The sequence below is a fragment of the Anticarsia gemmatalis genome, chromosome 1, assembly GCF_050436995.1.
Source record: "Anticarsia gemmatalis isolate Benzon Research Colony breed Stoneville strain chromosome 1, ilAntGemm2 primary, whole genome shotgun sequence".
NCBI classification, from domain to species: Eukaryota; Metazoa; Arthropoda; class Insecta; order Lepidoptera; family Erebidae; genus Anticarsia; species Anticarsia gemmatalis.
This window is the reverse complement of record NC_134745.1, coordinates 13,909,015-13,928,318: the sequence shown is the minus strand read 5'-3', so window position 1 is coordinate 13,928,318 and position 19,304 is coordinate 13,909,015. Positions and strand designations below refer to the sequence as shown.

Sequence of the window (19,304 nt, the reverse complement as noted above, 5' to 3'; positions counted from 1 at the left end):
TTGAAAGGAGAGTTCAGGACGCTTTCCTAGAAAATGAAATTGGTTTTCCAAGGACTTCAAGATTACGGTATTGTATAAAAACTCTGTCGAGGAGCCTTTTGTTGCTTCTTTATTAAAATTACTAAATATAGAGCTAGAGACTGCTTTACTGGGTTTATTTTAGAAACTACGGGTCCGATAATAGCGGTCCTTCAACGACAGTTATCACAAAGGAAATGTTTGTTTCCATCCTTTAACCTTAGCAACTGCGGTCCTATAATGGACCAAAATCTACTAATGTAAAATACGGCTTAGGCTTAGTTATAGATTCATTATTTATCACTAGTGAAGAGTGGTGAGTACAGTATTGATACCATATAGCAAAGGTCTTTGACGTAGCTTTACAACTGTTGTAAATTCAAAATATTCACTAGACAATACACATCGTGTGACATGAGCCGGGGATCGTGAATTCGTGACTCCATAGCTTTTAACCTATACTTATAAATCGTGTGCAATCCATACTATAAAATAACATAGTCGACATATCAAAAAGCTGTTTCATATTGACATGGCGTCACGTAACAAAAATAGAAATGAAATGAAAACCGCTGGCATTGAATGTAGAGTATTGATCCGTTTGATATGATCTATTAATATTAGTAGACAGCTGAAATGGAAAACACGACTGAATATTGTATACATAAATCGAGAAACGAATAATGGACTTTCGTTGGTAGCTTTTTCCTCAAACTCTCACAATTTCGTATTGTTAGATCTTTGTGATAGGAAGATAGGAATGTCGGAACGATCGAGCACAATCAAAATATCTTACTAAAAACTAATTACAGAGTACTATATTGCAGAAAAATAAAAACCGGTCAAGTGTGAGTTGGATTCGGTGAAATGGCTAAGGATAGAAACCGGTGGAGTAGTATGAGGAGAGAGATCTGCCCGCCAATGAGACAGGATAAGTAAAAAAAAATTGAAAAATATGTGCTTGCGAAAAATGACGAAATTCACAACACTAAATGTAATCGAAATCCGGGGCGTCAAAAAGAAAATATTTATGCTTAACCCTGAACATAAAAGATAAGTTTCAAGCTTACAAGGTAATAAATAAACCAAAAAAACGTATAGTCGATACGAAATCGCAGTAAACCGTCAAATATAAATTAGCCAATCAAGCTTAAATGGCAGAATAATCTGAATATCCGAATAAGCTGATATAAATGGTCCATAATGAGATGTCGAAATGTTGTATCTTTAAAGCGATCGATTACAAAGATATCTGTTCAATTGTATTATGAACGCTTTCTTGACAGCTCGATAGTAATCGAAATATGAAACTGCGACTTCAGAAGTTATTGTTCGATTAGGAACAAATTCCCTTTTTAATCCATTATTTTTATTAAAGGATGTAGGTTTTTCTATGTACTGTAACGGTTTAGGTACTGTCTTAGATCAGACTCTTAGGATAATAAAAAGGACCACCACTCCATTGACTTGCCAGAGTACAACGTCACAGCCGTATAAACTTTAATATTCTAAAATCACCTTATATTAGCAGTAAAAACGCACTATAACGCTTAACATTGCTAGAATCTCAATCAAAACGCGTGAGTGTTAAATCAACAATAGATCCGAAATCCGTAACATTTATCCTGAAGTAACTTGAAACTAGCTCTTAAAGCAATATCCGACGTTGGAACGGCTCCAAAAAAAATAGTTAACTTTCAGCTTAGCTTTACAGAGGATAAGAGCAAAATTACGTAATAATCCTACTGAGATAGTCTTCAAAAGCTCCATAAGCTGAAAATATAGTCGGGTAGTTCCATTTTATATTTCATAATAATATTCCTAGTTCCTAGCCCAATTTTACAAAAGATATGGACACTAGAACCTTTGTTTTTATTATAATTAGCATAAAATCTTGGCACGATGCAGCGTTACCATTCACTTTTCATATCTCTATACTAAATCCTGAACCAATTACGAAAAAATCTTATTATTCCACATTTGGCTGCTTTAACGCAAGCATCATCGAGTGTTACACAAGTATCGAAAGTCAATAAAAAAACGAACAACTTTTAATTTAAACTACGAGTTATGGGCACCAAGTTCGTCAGTCGAGAGGCCACGATGACATCAGTAGACGGAACCACCGCGGCGCCCACACTACACCTACACTAGCAGAGCCTTGCAAAACCCTCAGACGATTCGAGCCACGAGATGCCAAGCTTTGTGTAATTGAATCATGTCCTAGAAAGGCTCTCCGAGATCAAATGTATGAGGGTACTGCGAGATTGAATTAGTTCTACCTCGTTTCATTTTGAAAATGAGGAGTAATATGAAAGGTAAATGAAAATTTATCTAAAAAGAAACACATACACGTTAAAACATTAATAAAACTGTGCCAAAACTGATTCAAATCAAAGCTTTAATTCTCAATCCTTTTTGTGATCTCATATTCATAAATATGTCACCGTAAAATTCTACGAAAAACCATTCCATTCCTACAGAACAATCGCAGCGCAATTAATCTCAACGTCTCAAAATACTTCGCAACAAATAAATCTCGCTAACGAGAAGAAAAACGATGATTCAACACCAATAAATAGAACGACAGAAGTCCACAAGATGATAATTGTTCCAGCAAACGGCTTCAGCCAATTGAGGATAACGACTCAAGTGTCAATGAACTCCAGTCTAGATACGTCACATGTGTGGATGAACACCTAATATTAGATCTAGATTGTAGGAACTTCCTCTTGAAGATGGGAAGGAGCAAAGAACTATCAACGCATGCAATTTGAAATTCAAACGGAATTTCGTAAAGAGAATCCATGCCTGCTAATTAGACAAATATTTTTAGAGCAACGACTAATTGACAATGTAACTGATATGATGGACACAATAAGTCAGTTTAATAGACTGTTAACTAAGAAATAAATAGCATCATATTTTTTGTTAGTTGAAGATAACACGCAACAGTGCAATAAACCTAATACCAAGTTAATTTACAATAAATATCCAAGATATTAGTAATATTTGAATATCAAGCGAGCAATCCAATATAATGGAGTCAGTTAGCATTTGAAATGACTGAATGCCATTTGTATATCGTCATATTGAAGCGATCTGTCTTCGACCTTGTAGGTCAGTTACGATTCATATAGCACATACCTTTTACAATTCGAGAGATTGGGAGGAACTCCTTACAAATTTAAGAATTTGTCGTAACTAAAACAGAAATAATCGTGAAGAAATCTACAAAGCTAAGAGTTTTTCGACGATAACTTCAAGCAAGATAAGTAGGTGCGTTTAGCAAAAATATTCGTGTCCAGCCGTGAGAAAGTGACCAATTAAAATACTACTTATAAAGAAATTCTTACCAAAATTGCATATAAAGAGTAAGAAATTGATAAAAAGTTGATATACCACTCGAAAGATCCCAAAACTAGGGACCATATTGACAAAGCAATGGCTAAGTACTGCTCTTCAATGGCCACAAGCATCCAATAACGGTGCACGTGGGAGTCGAAGGTTAACTCTTGAAATGGCCATCGAATGCTTAAGAAAATAACCTATACAGTCGAAATATCTACAATTGTTTCAATTGTCAGGAAAACTTGGATGAGTCCCAAACGTGTTTCCTTGAACGAATGTGGAAGTTTAGCAGAATTATGGATATCTGCAGTGCTAATGGTGTAGTCGATATTATGTCACTATAATCTCAAGTTTGTAAACAGTAGTATCTTTAACTATACATTAGTTGCATAGTGCATAATTCGATACGTTTTTCTGAAATAAAGTTTGGGAATCTAAAGTTCCAAGGAAATGATAACCAAATAGGCTAGATATAAGTAGCTTCGCGGCTTTAAAAAAGCGATGTTATAGAAACTAGATATCAAATACCAGATGATGTCGGAAGAAAGCCGCAAGGCACAATAAGAGAACAGCCGCAGATCTAATAAAATACCGACTTATTACCGCAAAACCGCTCTACGTGTTCCGTATTTTTTATTTTAATATAATAATACAAGCAGTCTTGAGAGAAAGTTACCAACGAATAATGAAATAAGCGCATCTTTTTGTTAGGTCCAAGAATCTCTTTGTATATACAGACTATTGAAATGCGATCGGTCCTTTAATTTCCTTTATTGTTGTGGTATTTTATTGTTTTTTTTAATCATGTCACGACTATTAAACCTGAAAATGTACGTAGAGGTCTCAAATGTTCTCAGTCATTTACTATGTTAGTCCCATATAACAAGAGACGAGTGTATTACCATATACCGGTCACATTACCAACGTATTTCTGACGATAAATCTACACAGAAAGGCATAAATTCCAAACCACAAGTCAACTACTTAAACAGAAAGTTACTTTTAGTCCAACGCGACCAAAATACCAATAGTCTAGGCTCTTAGCAAGCACTCAGGAAAGTTTCAAAGATCGATTAGTTGGTCAAATAGTTCAGACGCTTTTGAAAGTTAGCTCAGACAGTTCTAAAGAGCGACATTAATCACATCAGTAGTTTGTTTCACTTTGAATATTGGCAGAAACTATTAGGTCTTCTACATAATATACTGGCTAAACTTATGCCTATACTTCTTTCAAGATTTCTAGCTATGCCATAAATCATATTCGTTTTTCATACACCCGTTACTCAATAAAGCAACATCTTATTTCTACTTTCTTGGTTCTAAACCACAATTTTATTCCATCATCATTCAATTTCTATACAATCACAACACTCAATAAATAATGAAAACACTGGTTTTAGTTTCTCTACATTCGTAAAATCAAGCACTTCGTCGTACAAATATTTACAAAAGCTTTACCGACAAAGTGAACAAATGTTTGTCGATCTAGTTTTACTTGAGTTCTTCGTACAATGAACAAAACTGGCTTTATTTCTAGTTCTTTTGACCTAAAACGGACCTCGTCCTGAATTACCACCCACCAGATTGATTATCGATTAGAAATACTGTGTTACTTTCTAACAAAATTAGTTTTAAAGGTAGACATTATTCTCGCTCTCTATCTTTTACTTAATTAGATATCGTTTAATTAAGTTGGATGCTAAATTAAGATCTAAGATTCGTTATATCGGCAATAAATTTAGTCTTCCTAAAATCCGGTTTGTCGTGTGGGATTCTGAAAGCTTTTGGCGAATTGTTTATTGCAACTCTCTAGGCTACTAGGACAACGCCTGAGACTCGATAAAAAGTCATATGTTTATTAGCTCCTACAATAGTAGCAACACCTACACGAACAACTAATGACATCAGATGTAAAATCGAAAGTGGGATTTTAATCAATACTGCAATTTATTAACGGAACGAAACGCAATTAGTCGATCCGTGAAGCGTGCATTTTATTGTTGAGATATCTAGTGAAACTTTAAGTAGGAAATCTTAGCAAACATTTTGGTAGATAAACAAGTTCCGGATTATAATTGAGTTGTCACTGAGTATGCGGGTCCACATATAAATTGGGTGTTTATGAGACGGGATAATATCGCCTAATATTGCTGCAGAAACTTTCCCTAGATCGTAGTAAACGAAACCATATCATGGTGAAAATATGGGCAAGTAAATAAGACTGTAGGACAGCTTATTATTAAAAATCTGATTTCAACTATACACTTGGCAAAATGGCAACGATCGAAATGGATTGATACTGACCTAATTTATCATTCGAATGAAATACAACGTCAATCATGAAATGAAAGACTGGATATTAATTTCCCTATTCGTATAGTTAAACCTGTCTAGCTAAAGCTTTTGGTGCGAAATGAGGGCACTACAAGTAAACAAAATTCGTGAATTAGCGTGCGTAATCCGTTGGTCGGTATCGTTTCGCCACGAGCCTTCTAATTAGAGCGAGCGCAGGACAATATCGCCCACGCAACGTACGTAATATTACTGAACCAACTAGTTTATGATATACGAGGAAACTTGAACGCCTTGGAATTTCTTTGTTATTATAAAATCTATGTTTTCCTGATTGGTTACGTAGTTACACGTCTAGATAAGTTCTTAGAAAACCGGCGTTATTGCAAATTGCGATCTTCCAGACTTCATTAGCAATCTAGTCTTATATTCATGGGGGAAGTATGATAATTTTACGATGCAGACACGTGTAAGATCGTTTAATCTATTAAAACTAATATTGAATTTATACACACGGAACAAATGTTAAAATTCAGCAGTCAACATCCTAAAAAAGAATATAAATAGTGTTCTGACTCTGTCTTATTATTTCGTTCCTTTACTAGGTACTTGCATTGAAATGCATTGCCTCGATGTCAATATTCTTTAAATTTTATTATACCTATTTGAGCAATATTGATTTATAAACAAAGTAATCCGTGCGTCGTCCACTCGTAGGCTGTAATCGATTACAATAGAACCGTGTTAAATCTTTGCACCTTCAGTTCTCAGTCAAAACATGTCACCTAACATAAAATATTATTCGTAAAGTCAGATTGAATAGCGTGCACTCAGTATAATAAGACAATACTACAAAACTAACACCCACACGTAACGTACCACGTCTACAATAACATTTATTACTTCAAGTGAATAATACCAGTAATACGACTTATATACGACATAGTATTTACGCCTATTCGCTTCCGCAATTGCTACAAAAACTGGCACGTGTAGAGAAAGACTCTCTTTTGATGCCTAACTTTAGATGAGTCACGATAAAGTGGAACGTCATCTAAATCTTTTACTACAAAGCTGAAGAGTTTCTTTGTTTATTTGAACACGTTAATCTAAGGAATTACTAGACCGATTTTAATAATTCTTTTTGTAAGTAGGTATATCATATACAAAAAGAATTAGCCACGTTTTAGGAGAGTCTTGACATTACTTGATCCACGGCAACCGGATTAAATGATTGCGAGTTCAATTCCGAGACACATCTATACATTGTATAATAAACTTCATCTCAAAATAAACCTAGATTTAGTAAGGATCGTAACCGTTATAAATTGTGTTACAGTCACGGCTTGATATAATAAACACTGTTTTCTCAACATTTATTTCTAAGTGTTAATATCATTGTTGAAGTTTATTTTGCAGTAAATTCCGACTTTATTGCATTTTGTGCGATGATTGTACTTAAAAGTCATATAAAGTATTTAGACGTTGATGCATTTATTTGTACACTTAACAGCTTTCAAGTTTCATTAACTCCGATAGGAAATAAACCGCCACTGTAAAGTAACCAAATAAGGGGCAAAGAAATAGTCTCTTATAAGACAAAAATGATCTTTAGTACATACAAGTTCAAATTGCTTTATAATATCAATCAGTATGTACAAAAAACGTCCACAGTACTGTTACGTCGAGTTTCTTATTTCGTATGTCGGTCAGCGCTGAGCGAGGGAAGCCGTTCACAGTGAGTCACCACTTGTTTGCGCCACGCGTACCATGCACAGACCTTGATAGGTTATTTTGTATCTGCAGATATGTTCATAAAATTCCGTCATAACGAATTAATTTTTACTCGCAAAGTCAAACTTTAAATCGATAAAAATAAGTTAAGTATAGAATCGCCTGAACTGGCCATAATACTTTTTTTTCTATTCTGATTTTGAATTCGTTAGGACCAATATTTTTTTTCTAAAGTCAAAAGGCAGTAGCTTTCTTCTTTGATGTTATAGAAAGGGCATAGGCAAAGAACAGTCTTGAATGAATGTTTAAAGAGAGAAATGAAGGCTTTCATTAAACGAAGTAATTTACACAGTGAACGGTTAGCTGTTTTCTTGTACGAGATTGAACTCCTAATAAAGAAGAAGCATATTAATTAACTCGAACATTTTCTATTGTCTCTGTTGACTTTTAATTTTAATTTCTTATTTGGTTTGTAAAATAAGGAATGTGCAATTGAAAGAAAGACAGTCAGTGACGGCTAGTATAAAATGGAGCCGTTTTGCTGTCTTTTTTAATTCTCTCTTTCATCTGTCGTATTTCCTTTTATAAAAATAAAAAATAACTATAACCAGACGTTCAGATCGACCATAAACAGAACTAGGGGCCCTCAGATCGATGGCGTAACCTTGTACAGCGGAGTGGGCGACGCTCGACCAGGAAGCGTGCTCGCACGAACATGTGCAAAAGCCAAACGATTGCCGACCCGCGTATTAAAATTTTAACAGCATTATTTCCCCAAAATAGCCAATCGGCGAAACGGCCTGCTTTTGCTTTCAGCTGAAAGTTACTGAAAATTTACGTAATAGTTAAATGCGAAAGTTAAAAACATTTTATTACTCAATCAAAGCCTAGACTGGTTAGTCGTTCGTTCAATATTACACTTAAAGATGAAAACTGATAATCTCTGAACTAAAAAATATATTAGAAGTTAATTCCTCTGCAACTTTATCTCGTCATAATGGCTCGACGTTACTTTTTCATCTTCAGCAGACCGTTATGATTATTTATTTTAAGAAGATGAAAAACAAGGCCCTTTCAAAAACGTTCTGAAACAACAATACGTTCAGAAATCATCTTTGAACTATCTGTCCGTAACTCGTAACCTTGTCTATTTATTGCCATGCGTGGCACTGGCTGTATTGATGGTTTCCTGTGCCGCATGCAGCACGCTCGCCGCATTCGGACAGCCATGTCATGGCGGGATATCGACTTATCGCTAAATTAAACAGGAAATGAAATTTTTGTGCAAATCTACTGAACCTGGAGGAAAATAAGTCTTTTTGCTATTTTCCCTAATTTTTTTAAACAATATTTAGACAACACGGGTCTATAATAAAGGAAGTTAAATGATATTTTTTTTGTTTCAAAATCTGGTTAAATGATACGAAACTTTCTTTAGAGTTTAATGAAGATATCTATATCAATATAGAAAAAACCTAGTACATTAGGATATTGTATAACGTGTGTACGGTAGATTTCCACAGAATTCAACAATCTATTGAAAGCCGCAAATTTCCTAGTCAAAGACAAGAATCAAAGATATAAATCGTATTTAAACCAAAATGGAAGAGTCGAGGTAACTGCGATTGGCGCCAACACCCACACTAGGAATTGGTCACTGAATAACAACGTTTGTTCGACCTACATCACTACATAGTATAAAACAAAGTCGCCCATTTTGTCTGTAGTCCCTTCGTATGCATAAAACTTTAAAACTACGCAACGGATTTTGATGCGGTTTTCACTAATAGAAAGAGTATTTTCTCCGACAGGTTTTTATATATAATTGAAATACATTAAAACTATATTAGCTGAGTTATAGCGATTTATGTCCAAGAAGTCAGAAAAAAAATCTAATTGAAGATTGCATTTGTGCGTGCGCCGCTTATACCGTTGGATACAAGTAAGAACAATGTATAGCAAAAACATTGGTCTTTATTAGTTCTACAAAAAAGTCCGCAATGACATATATCCAGCTTTTTTATTTAAGTCACAAAAACTACTTTTCTGTATTAAAAAAACATTTAATTCGTTGGGTGATGTTTAACTGGTGATATAACCAATAATACATATATCCTTATCAAAATAAGTAAATTCATCATCACGAGCATTTAATTTAGATTATTTTTGCAGTTTACAGTGTGTTATTTAGACATATAGTTTAGGAGATATCATGATATTAGTATTGCGGCACGGTACGGGCCGGCCGCGATCGACCGGCCCGTACCGTGATACCGTGATCGGCCGGCGACTTTGATCTATACATATAAGACAAAAAAAATCTGTACATTACTTAAATATTTTTTCCAAAAACTGATAGGGGGGGCGATCAAAGAAGAGTCACAGAAACCAAAAAAATTTAATATTTTAAACGCGGTTAAGGGAAAGAGAAGTTATTGTGAATTGAAAATTAGTATCCAATATGTGTTGGTGCGTTGACTGTATTTGTCGAAGTAGCGGGATACACGCAAACAAAGTTGCGCGGGTCAGCTAGTATTATTATAAATTAGATGCTTTAAGAGACAGTCCGATAGAATAAATATAACCTATGACACTTCTCATGATAATAAAATGAAGACTTATGGGCAAAAGAAAAGGTGTCTTTAAATTCCGTTGTCTTTAGGTTGGTCGTGAGAAGTCCGTTATCAACCAAATAAGTGACATTGATACCCTAATACTTCAATAGAGTGTGTGACTCAGAAAAAAAAATATTTTTGGCTTCATAATAATAATACTCATTAATTACTATAAAACTTAAAAAACAAATACCTATGACGAAACATATGGATGTAAATAAGTCAGGGGAAGTTCGTAAGGATCGTACCAAGAGGCGTTCTCTAGTCTCTGCGTGCCCCTGTGAGAAGATGCGATCTTATATGACCCACATTAAGCAAATATTATCTATTTTAGGAGTAAATTGAAAAATTAAATTCGCCACAATAAGTAATTATCGAGTTATACGCGTGGCGGTGTCGCGCGGTGGTCGGCGCGTGCGCCGGTCGTGCCGTATATGGCGGTGCGCCGCAAGGCCGCATAGTCGCCGCCCCAACGCCATCATTGTATTTAAAACAACTCCCCAACTACACTGCCTTTCTTAAATACTTTACAAAAGTTTATAGCAGAAAACTATAAATGAAAAGTTTAATTTAACACACTTAATTTTTTTAAGGGTCTACAAAAGGATATCCTGACTAAAATATTTATAAGTAACAGATGATAATAAATAAAGATATAGGTAAATGAAAAAATAAATACCTAAAAGATAGCTAAATAAGGAATTCAATCAAAAAATATTCTTATAGAATGTACCAGACCATTCTATCTTATGAGTCAAAAATAATAATGGCAATACATGTACCTAAAATTAACAGTTATTCATAGCAAACAAACACAGAACAAATTACACAGTTATAAAATCATCTGTTCAATATACAAATCTTATATTTTGATTTTAATTTAATATGTTACTGAAGAGTTCTCTGGCCCGATACAGAACTTGGTAGCAATTGGCTCATACTTTAGATGGGATATAAATGCAAAATTTCCCATATAAAATTTCCCTTTTTGACTCATAAACAAACTTATGAATGGAATAATTTCTGTGTCATACGAGAAGATCTGTGTTCCGTTGAAAAATAAATTATTAACTTTTAAATACTCATTGATATATCCCCCAGTTTTTCTTTTCTGTGTAGGTTTTTAAAATTAACTTTGGAGACAACTTTAGGCATTTTTAAAAGAGAATGTATGAGTATACTAAGAAATAATATCTGGCACTTATGACTAATAAATAAATAAATTTGAATCATCAAGATAATACTGTAATACTCAAAATAAAGTATGTAATTGGGATTGGAAGTGGGATTCAACAAACTTAGAACATATTTTTTTTAGATAAATAAATTAGAACTTTTTGGTCTCACTATAACAATTAAAAAGGACTGGCAGGTTTATGAGGAAATTGTAGAAAATATGAATAAATAAACTGTTTACTCATAAATTACTAAGAAATCATACAAAAATGAGAACTAAGTTTGTGGTATGTAGTGCAGAAACCATGGAAACCAACAAGATAACCACTGTGAACAAACTTTTACATAACAAAAATCACTGGTTTAGGCAAGACATTCAAATTGAAGGATGAATAAAATTGTTATTAAGCTAACAAACAACTGCAAAACTTATAATACCTGATAACAAGAGGTCATATAAGTCAGAACAAAATATCAGTTAAACTACTGAAGCAAGGGAAAGTTCCTATTGTTCTAATAAAACTTATACTCTTATTAGAACAAGCAAAGCACAGTGAAATCCTGAGACAAATTACTTCAACAACTTATGTTCTAAGAACGATTATAGGTTGTTATACCAATGTTACGTTTTCACTTTCTAGAGTGATATTGTATCTGATAATTGGCTAACGGATACACTGAATCGCTCCAATGTAAATGCCTACAGCTCGAAGCAGTTCACGACCACTCCAAGTGAATCATATGGGCCCTCAAGTCATCGACCGCAGCATTATGCGCCACCGACAAACACACATCAACCGACAAAATAAGTGAAAATACACGCCAAATGTAGATTTTTCAGGTACGTTACCACTTACCATCTGTTCTTTTTATGTTGATGTTGATTCCCGATTGAATCTTTATTGAACCGTCATCCATTTTCGCACAATTTTAAGCACCACATACACTATAGAACATTATTTCTCAAGGAACCTTTGTTCAAAAATAGTCTAACACATTGAGAAATTACACATGAGAACCGGTGAAAATTACAAAATAAATTTCTACACCCAGATTGACAGTTATATCGAGCTAGCTACACACTTCAGACTGGAACGTTTGAAATTTGTTTCACTACAAGAGTCAAATCAATCACTTTAAATAATAAGTTTTTAAGGAAACGCGATTGATTTGAAAATTGTATTTGTAAAAGTAAATAAAAACTGAAAAAACCAGAAATGTTCAAATTATTTCGGTTATAAACGCGAAATTCTAAAATTATCAGTCTGCCAATGCGTCGAAACGAAAATGTTTTATTGCCAGCTGCGAAAAACATTCAAAAGTTATTTACTTTTTTTTCCTATGCAACATTAGCAATATGTATCTCAAAAATATTGTAACTATTGTTTTGTGAACTTGTAAAAATCATAACAGTTTCAATTATTAATAACTTGCCCAGAGATGCATTGTTTATGTTAATTTTGCGTATTTTTTTACAACAATACACAATCAAGGTACCTATTTCAGGTGTATCCACTTAGTATATCGATTGAGCATCACTACGATCCATAGACAACTGAGCAAGGCTGAACGATAATGTCAACCAATTTGTCTGTCAATCTTCGCTATTTTATCGTTCATTAGTCAATTTAATAATTTATAATAGGTATCGTATTATCTAAATATTTCGGATTTAATATTTTTAATAGACAGAGAATGGACAGTGAGTACAAACTGTCTCATAAAGCCAAAAAGCGTATCAAGGAAGTTAAAAGGAAAGCGAGACCCGGTGAGTGTACGGTACCAAACCTCGATGGTAATTGGCACACTTTCGACAATGAGCGTTTTTTCATTATTTTGTATGTTTGGATGAGAATTCTTAAGTGTTACGCCAACCTTGAGAGTTAATTTACATAGTGAATAGCACAATACAGTTGTATTTATGGTAAATTATGGTATTCTAGAATGATCTTCGAAAGCGTGGCATTTACTATTCACGGCGGCCTCCAGATGAATAGCATTGATCGTTAATTATTTAGTTAACACTTCTCACATACATCTTCTTGATTTCTGGTACTATGTCAAGTAACTATCGGACTTTAGGACTGTCATAGAATGACTTCACTTAAGTACCTATTGTTTAATTTATCTATGTTCATAGTTCATAGACATAGATTATTACGGAAAATATAGTCGACTACATCAATTAAAAACTTAATGATACTGAATATATTCAACTGAAAGTACAAGAATTAGAGAACTTGTGATGTAGACAATATAAGCCCAAACACTTGGTCTTTTTAAATATTATTCACACAAGTTGACATGATACTGAATCAATCCTAAATTTGGGGAGCATTAAGCAAAGATATTATATTAGATGTAATAGAATATTCAAAGTGGCTATCAAGGTGTTAGTAAACTTTGCCAATAAGGACTGAATGAATTAAATTTCAAGGATAGATAAACACATTCTTTGCAATTTAAACTTAGACTAGGGTACACTATACCTGACCTATATCAACACTAACTCTGTAGGTAAAATCCTAAGAGTGATGAACTTCTATGCTATTTCGCATGAAAGCAATTAGGGCCCTAAGCTCATAAAATACAGTTTAACAGACAAATGCTCTTATAACTTCAACATCAAAACTTATAATGCAAAAACATTCTGCATGAAAAACATAAATGATTTTGCATTCTAACTATTCAGAAAGGCAGGAATCCAAGAAAGAGAATGCATCCTCTTTTCATTACAACATTGTATTAGCCCAAGTTTGATATTCCAAAGAGTAATAATTACTCCTATCAACAGTACTATCAAATATATCTTTCACACAATGAACACATGCCTTTCCAAATATTTCTCACTCATTAACCTCATTTCTATTTTTATAACAAGGCATTATCATAATCTAGATAAAATTTGGCTAGCATGATGGTCTCAAGGCCTCACCCCTCTTTTATTTAGGTGGAGACCTATGACCAGTATTGAGACAGCTACTGGCTTAAAAAAGATTAATTTTATGTCCGAATTTATAAGTTGTAGCAGAAATTGAGTACTGCATGTTATAATACAGAGGCCACTTTATTCAATACAAGCTCAAATTTAAAATATTTTGGCTGGATTATTCTTGTAAAATAAAAGGAAATCATTTTATTTTTCCTACTCATTCCTTCCTATCAAGAGATGAATAGATTATAGTCATTTATTTAATCTTTATTCATGATGTATTTTCATAGTTTATTGATGTGGTCATATCGTATTAAGTAATGTCATACTATTTAAGATTGGTAAAATTCATTAACAAACCTAACTTAAAATGTTTGATTCTAACTCAAATGTCTACACAATAACATCAAAATATTCTCTTTATCATTTTCATTGGCAGCAGATTAGGGCAGCTAATCAAGATAATTTAGATAAAGATTGTGTTGGAACCAATTATCTAATGGACTTCTTTTTATGTTTTCAGAATTAGCAGACAAGTACCAATGGACAGCTTTAAAATATGCCGGTAACTTTGATGAATTCATGAAATGTAAGGACAACGTAGACAGAATAAGTGAAAATGAGGTGTCACCCGCTGAATTTATAGAGAAATATGAGAAAGTATACAAACCTGTAGTTATAACTAATGTACAGACCAACTGGAAGGCTAACCACAAGTGGACTTTAGATAGACTAGCGAAAAAGTATAGGAACCAAAAGTTTAAGTGCGGCGAGGACAATGAGGGTTACAGTGTTAAGATGAAAATGAAGTATTACGTAGAATACATGAGGACAACGACTGACGACAGTCCGCTTTATATTTTTGATAGCAGTTTTGGCGAGCATCTAAGAAGAAAGAAAATTCTTGAAGATTATGACATCCCTAAATATTTTCGTGATGATTTGTTCAAGTACTGTGGAGAAGAGAGGCGACCCCCATATCGCTGGTTCGTAATGGGACCACAGCGTTCTGGCACTGGCATTCATATAGATCCTCTAGGAACAAGTGCCTGGAATGCTCTGGTGTTTGGTCACAAGAGATGGTGTTTATTCCCAACACAGACTCCTAGAGAGTTGATCAAAGTGACTGGAGCAATGGGAGGGAAGCAAAGAGATGAAGCTATTACATGGTTTTCACTTATTTATCCTAAGACTCAACAAGAAACTTGGCCCAAAGAATTTAAACCGGTATGTATAAATTACATGTCAAGCTCATAATAATGACACCCTCTTCGCATTGCGAACTTAGATTACATTACTACTAGGTTGTAACACTAAACATTTTGTACAATAATTAATTTGTATGATTTTCAGGTGGAGATACTCCAAAAGCCGGGCGAGACTGTGTTCGTACCAGGTGGCTGGTGGCACGTCGTTCTCAATCTAGACGAAACAGTCGCCATCACTCAAAACTTCTGCAGCCGCACCAATTTCCCGGTCGTGTGGCACAAGACAGTGCGCGGCCGCCCTAAACTCTCCAAAAAATGGATTAAAACATTGGAGACCAAAGAACCTGATTTATATAAAATTGCCAGTAGCATGGACTTAAGTCAAGGCACGGGTGTGGCCTCAGACAGTTCATCTAATAGTAGTACTTCTAGTAGTGATAGTGACAGCAGCTCATCAGACAGCTCCGAGGACGACAGTGGCCAGGAGAGCATCACCGCGCACAAGAAGAAAAGACGAAGAAAAATGTAAAGGACCAAAGCGCCTTATATCTTGCTTAGAAAATCATAAGTACCAACTAAAGAGGTTTTATCAAATAGTAAATATCAATAAGTGTAAGCCTGTTTTGTATTACTAGACATAATATAAACTAATTTTTACTTGTTGTTTTCGTAGTAAACGGTATATTTTTCTTTTGTTAACTGACAACACAATTCTTTATGAATAATGTATTATCATAAACAATCATAGTTTAAATGTTGACGTAAATAGAAAATATTATACTGCAAATATAGAAGCACACAATAAATTTTCTTTCTCATGTTATTTCCTTGTTTCATTCAACTCCAATAAATATTTCAAGAATTACCTATAAATCCTCATAGGTTTAGATATCGCATATTAATAATATGCTTGCAATAAGAGTTAATATTATAACGTTAGTGTTAACCTCCTGAATAATGTCTATTACGTACAGATTTTTGTTCAGTAGGTAGATCTATATTAGTAGGTAACATAAACCTTAGGAGTTTGTTTATTTGAACGCGCAAATTACGGGAACTACTTGTACGAATAGAAAATGTATTTTTGTGTTGGATAGTCCTTTTATTGAGGAAGGCTATATAACACCACGCTATGACTAACTGGAGTGGAGTAGCTATAAAAACTTTATACCATATCAATAAAATCTTGTTAAGTGGTACTTGTTTTATCTTCAGAGAATAAACACAGACGATAATATAGAAGTTTAGTTGTTTTTCATTTTTATAAATTATCATTTTCCATGGTACCTAATTTGAAGTATTTGATGAATTAGTCACTAACAAATCGATTTAGCAATACCATTAACTGCATCCGTTTATGGGCTATAGACGCATAATCGATAAACAGCACAACACTAAGAACGTCAGGCTCACGAACTGGCAGGTTTTTTATAGTCTATGGTAGAGCAGCCATTTGTTATCCTTGCCAAAGTCCCCGTGTAACGTCTGATCAAAATGCTGAAATCAGCTTCTGGTGCATTGGCCAATGTCCTGAAAAGGTCCCTGGTGCCGGCTGCGAGGGTCAGCGCGGTGTCCGTGCGAAGGGCGCATGGTGGCCCTGTCGAATCCGATGAAGAGTTCGATTGCAGGTTAGCCCTTGTCGGAAATTTGACGTTATGTAACTGAAAATGGTGATAATCTTGTCGGTAGATCAATGTTTTCAGCACTCTTGACTGTTCAAATACTTTGTACTCTGTTTCGTGCAGTTGTGATATAAGAAAATATTGATTACGTTTTCTAATTGGATGTTATACGAAGTACAGATCTTTGGGTATATCCATTGATAACCTCCCTGATGTCAATGTTTTTCTGCATCGTTATAACAGCCGGTGTGATATAATTATGTTATCAGTGTGTAAAGAATGTGCTGAAAAAATGCTCATTGCTAATTATTGATTTTTTACTATCTTCTAATATAACATAGTGTCAGTGAGTCAGATAACTGTTGGTGATACCCTACTTACTACCTCTGTGTATTATCCATGGAATAATGATAATTTTAATTTTATCAGATAGTTCTATCACAAAGCCAAGCAGATAATTGTGAACATAAGCATACTCATAGAAAGATATACTAATATACAAGACTATTATGAAACAGAACTGAAAAGTTATTATTGCTTGTAAGCAAATTATTTTCAGAGTTATGTCGAAGAAAAAGGTGTGGCACAAAATTAAACACATTATGGCAGTGACTTCTTACGAAAATTAAAAACCAACTTAATCCATATTTGGGCAAAAAATCTATGAGAATAACTTTTTGTGTCATATCCTTGGCAGTTAATTACTGTTTTCTATCAAAGCTCATACTATTGACTTACTGGAAAGGTTAAGAATTGTAATACAATGATTAAACTGAAATGTCAAAATGAAAGTACTAACCTGTGATTAGTTAGATAGCAATGAATTTACCTGTCATAATGTGGTTTGAAGTCTTTGAAACATGCAGTAAATTTTGAAAGTCAATCAATTGTGTAACGAAAATTGGTTCTACTTGACAAGATTGGTTGTAAAATTTTCTTTTTATACAGAACTAGAATAGAATAATAGTGAAAGAGCAATTTAAATTAGTCTTATTTTAAGTTTAGGAAATTAATAGCTAGTACTATATACAAAGTCCCATCTAATATGTGATTGATATTGTAACTTGACATTAATTATTATTGTGCTTTAACCTTACCAGAGCTTTCTTGTCCATTATCTTTCTATCCAGACATTTTATTAATGAACATGTATCTTCTATTCCAGATATGAAGCATTCTTCAACAGGAAAGACATCGATGGGTGGGAAATTCGCAAAGGCATGAACGACCTGTGCGGCATGGACCTCGTCCCGGACCCAAAGATTATCAAGGCGGCGCTCCACGCGTGCAGGCGAGTGAACGACTACGCGCTCGCCGTCAGGTTCATCGAGGCGTGCAAAGACAAGTGCGGCCCCAAAGTGAATGAAATCTACCCATACATCATCCAGGAAATCAAGCCCACGTTAACCGAGCTCGGCATTGAAACGCCAGAGGAACTTGGCTATGACAAACCAGAATTAGCTTTACAGAATGTTTACGACATGTAAGGTTGCCGTTATCAAATTAAGCTGTAGAGAATTTGTATAATAGTTTTGTTGTCGACTTTTTATTTTACAATTAATTGTGGAAGCAATGCCTTCAATTAGAAATATTCCTTTACCAGCATTCTAGCAATCGACATGCTTTGTCTAATGTATGTGAAACATTAGAAGAATATGATATGATATGAATATTAAATGTGTCGTTTCATTTTTCTATGTTTTATATCACACCTTTTTGTGATCCCTTGTCAGTTCTGAGTACATGTTGTATTTATCATAAAATTAAATAAAATTATTGCATTAACATAATTTTCTTTTTGTAGGATAGTATTATTTAAATAAAGGAGGAGACTGAAAGTTACCAGTTATATTTATTTTCTTTTTTATAGTCTCTTATTCATTTAGTAACTAGTGCATTGTCACCAACTCATATCAGTCATCAACTGAATATTTCAATTCAACTTATTCAACCTACTATTCAATATTATAACTGCGAAACTTACTCGCATAAGTCAGTACCTCAGCTGCCATTAGATTATAACGCATGTATATGTACTCATATGAGGATAAATATGAAAGTCCTTCGCTATTCCTATGCACAGGTGAACAATGATTGACAAAGAATAATGCCGGGGAGGAGTGCTCAGGTATGCTATTAGACTGGCTTGAGAATATCACCGCAGCAACGTTAGTCTCAATAGGCGCGGCGACAATATTGCAGGCATCTGAAAATTTTAGAACTATTCCGTGGCGTCCTTGGTATGCCGTTACAGTCTATTGGCAGTCGATAGTGGACGCCAGGCATGTACCTACCTTTATGATTACTAAGAATAAATAGGGGATGACTAGTAATTAATCTGCGTAGGCATATCTTT

At 34.3% G+C, this 19,304-nt stretch overlaps 3 protein-coding genes across 5 annotated transcripts in view; 2 read left to right on the top strand and 1 right to left on the bottom strand.

The window, feature by feature from the left end:
• The window catches only part of Klp10A (kinesin-like protein 10A), a 69,395-nt gene extending 56,916 nt beyond the window's left edge, over positions 1-12,479 (bottom strand). For 2 of the 3 annotated variants that reach the window (XM_076121272.1, XM_076121268.1), the window contains exon 1: positions 12,044-12,468. In XM_076121272.1, the coding sequence (XP_075977387.1) occupies positions 12,044-12,104 (61 nt within the window). In that variant the 5' untranslated portion in view covers positions 12,105-12,468. Of the gene's footprint in view, positions 1-12,043 lie in introns of all 3 variants that reach the window. The other variant, XM_076121261.1, reaches the window with a different exon arrangement.
• Positions 12,480-12,742: 263 nt separating this feature from the next.
• Positions 12,743-16,149, top strand: JMJD6 (Bifunctional arginine demethylase and lysyl-hydroxylase PSR). The gene is made up of 3 exons (XM_076121279.1): positions 12,743-12,954; positions 14,642-15,345; positions 15,472-16,149. The coding sequence occupies exons 1-3, from the start codon at positions 12,882-12,884 to the stop codon at positions 15,853-15,855; spliced, it is 1,161 nt and encodes a 386-aa protein (XP_075977394.1). The 5' UTR covers positions 12,743-12,881; the 3' UTR covers positions 15,856-16,149.
• A 584-nt stretch (positions 16,150-16,733) lies between these two features.
• On the top strand, positions 16,734-18,639 carry COX5A (Cytochrome c oxidase subunit 5A). Its single transcript, XM_076121252.1, has 2 exons — positions 16,734-16,954; positions 18,114-18,639. The coding sequence occupies exons 1-2, from the start codon at positions 16,821-16,823 to the stop codon at positions 18,433-18,435; spliced, it is 456 nt and encodes a 151-aa protein (XP_075977367.1). The 5' UTR covers positions 16,734-16,820; the 3' UTR covers positions 18,436-18,639.
• The last annotated feature ends 665 nt before the right edge of the window (positions 18,640-19,304 follow it).

Bases quoted from the DNA above. Each gene is read 5' to 3' on its own strand.
- JMJD6 (XM_076121279.1), top strand. From the start codon at position 12,882: ATGGACAGTGAGTACAAACTGTCTCATAAAGCCAAAAAGCGTATCAAG. The intron at 12,955-14,641 runs GTGAGTGTACGG...TTATGTTTTCAG, and splicing joins TAAAAGGAAAGCGAGACCCG to AATTAGCAGACAAGTACCAA. The intron at 15,346-15,471 runs GTATGTATAAAT...TATGATTTTCAG, and splicing joins GGCCCAAAGAATTTAAACCG to GTGGAGATACTCCAAAAGCC.
- COX5A (XM_076121252.1), top strand. From the start codon at position 16,821: ATGCTGAAATCAGCTTCTGGTGCATTGGCCAATGTCCTGAAAAGGTCC. The intron at 16,955-18,113 runs GTTAGCCCTTGT...CTTCTATTCCAG, and splicing joins GATGAAGAGTTCGATTGCAG to ATATGAAGCATTCTTCAACA.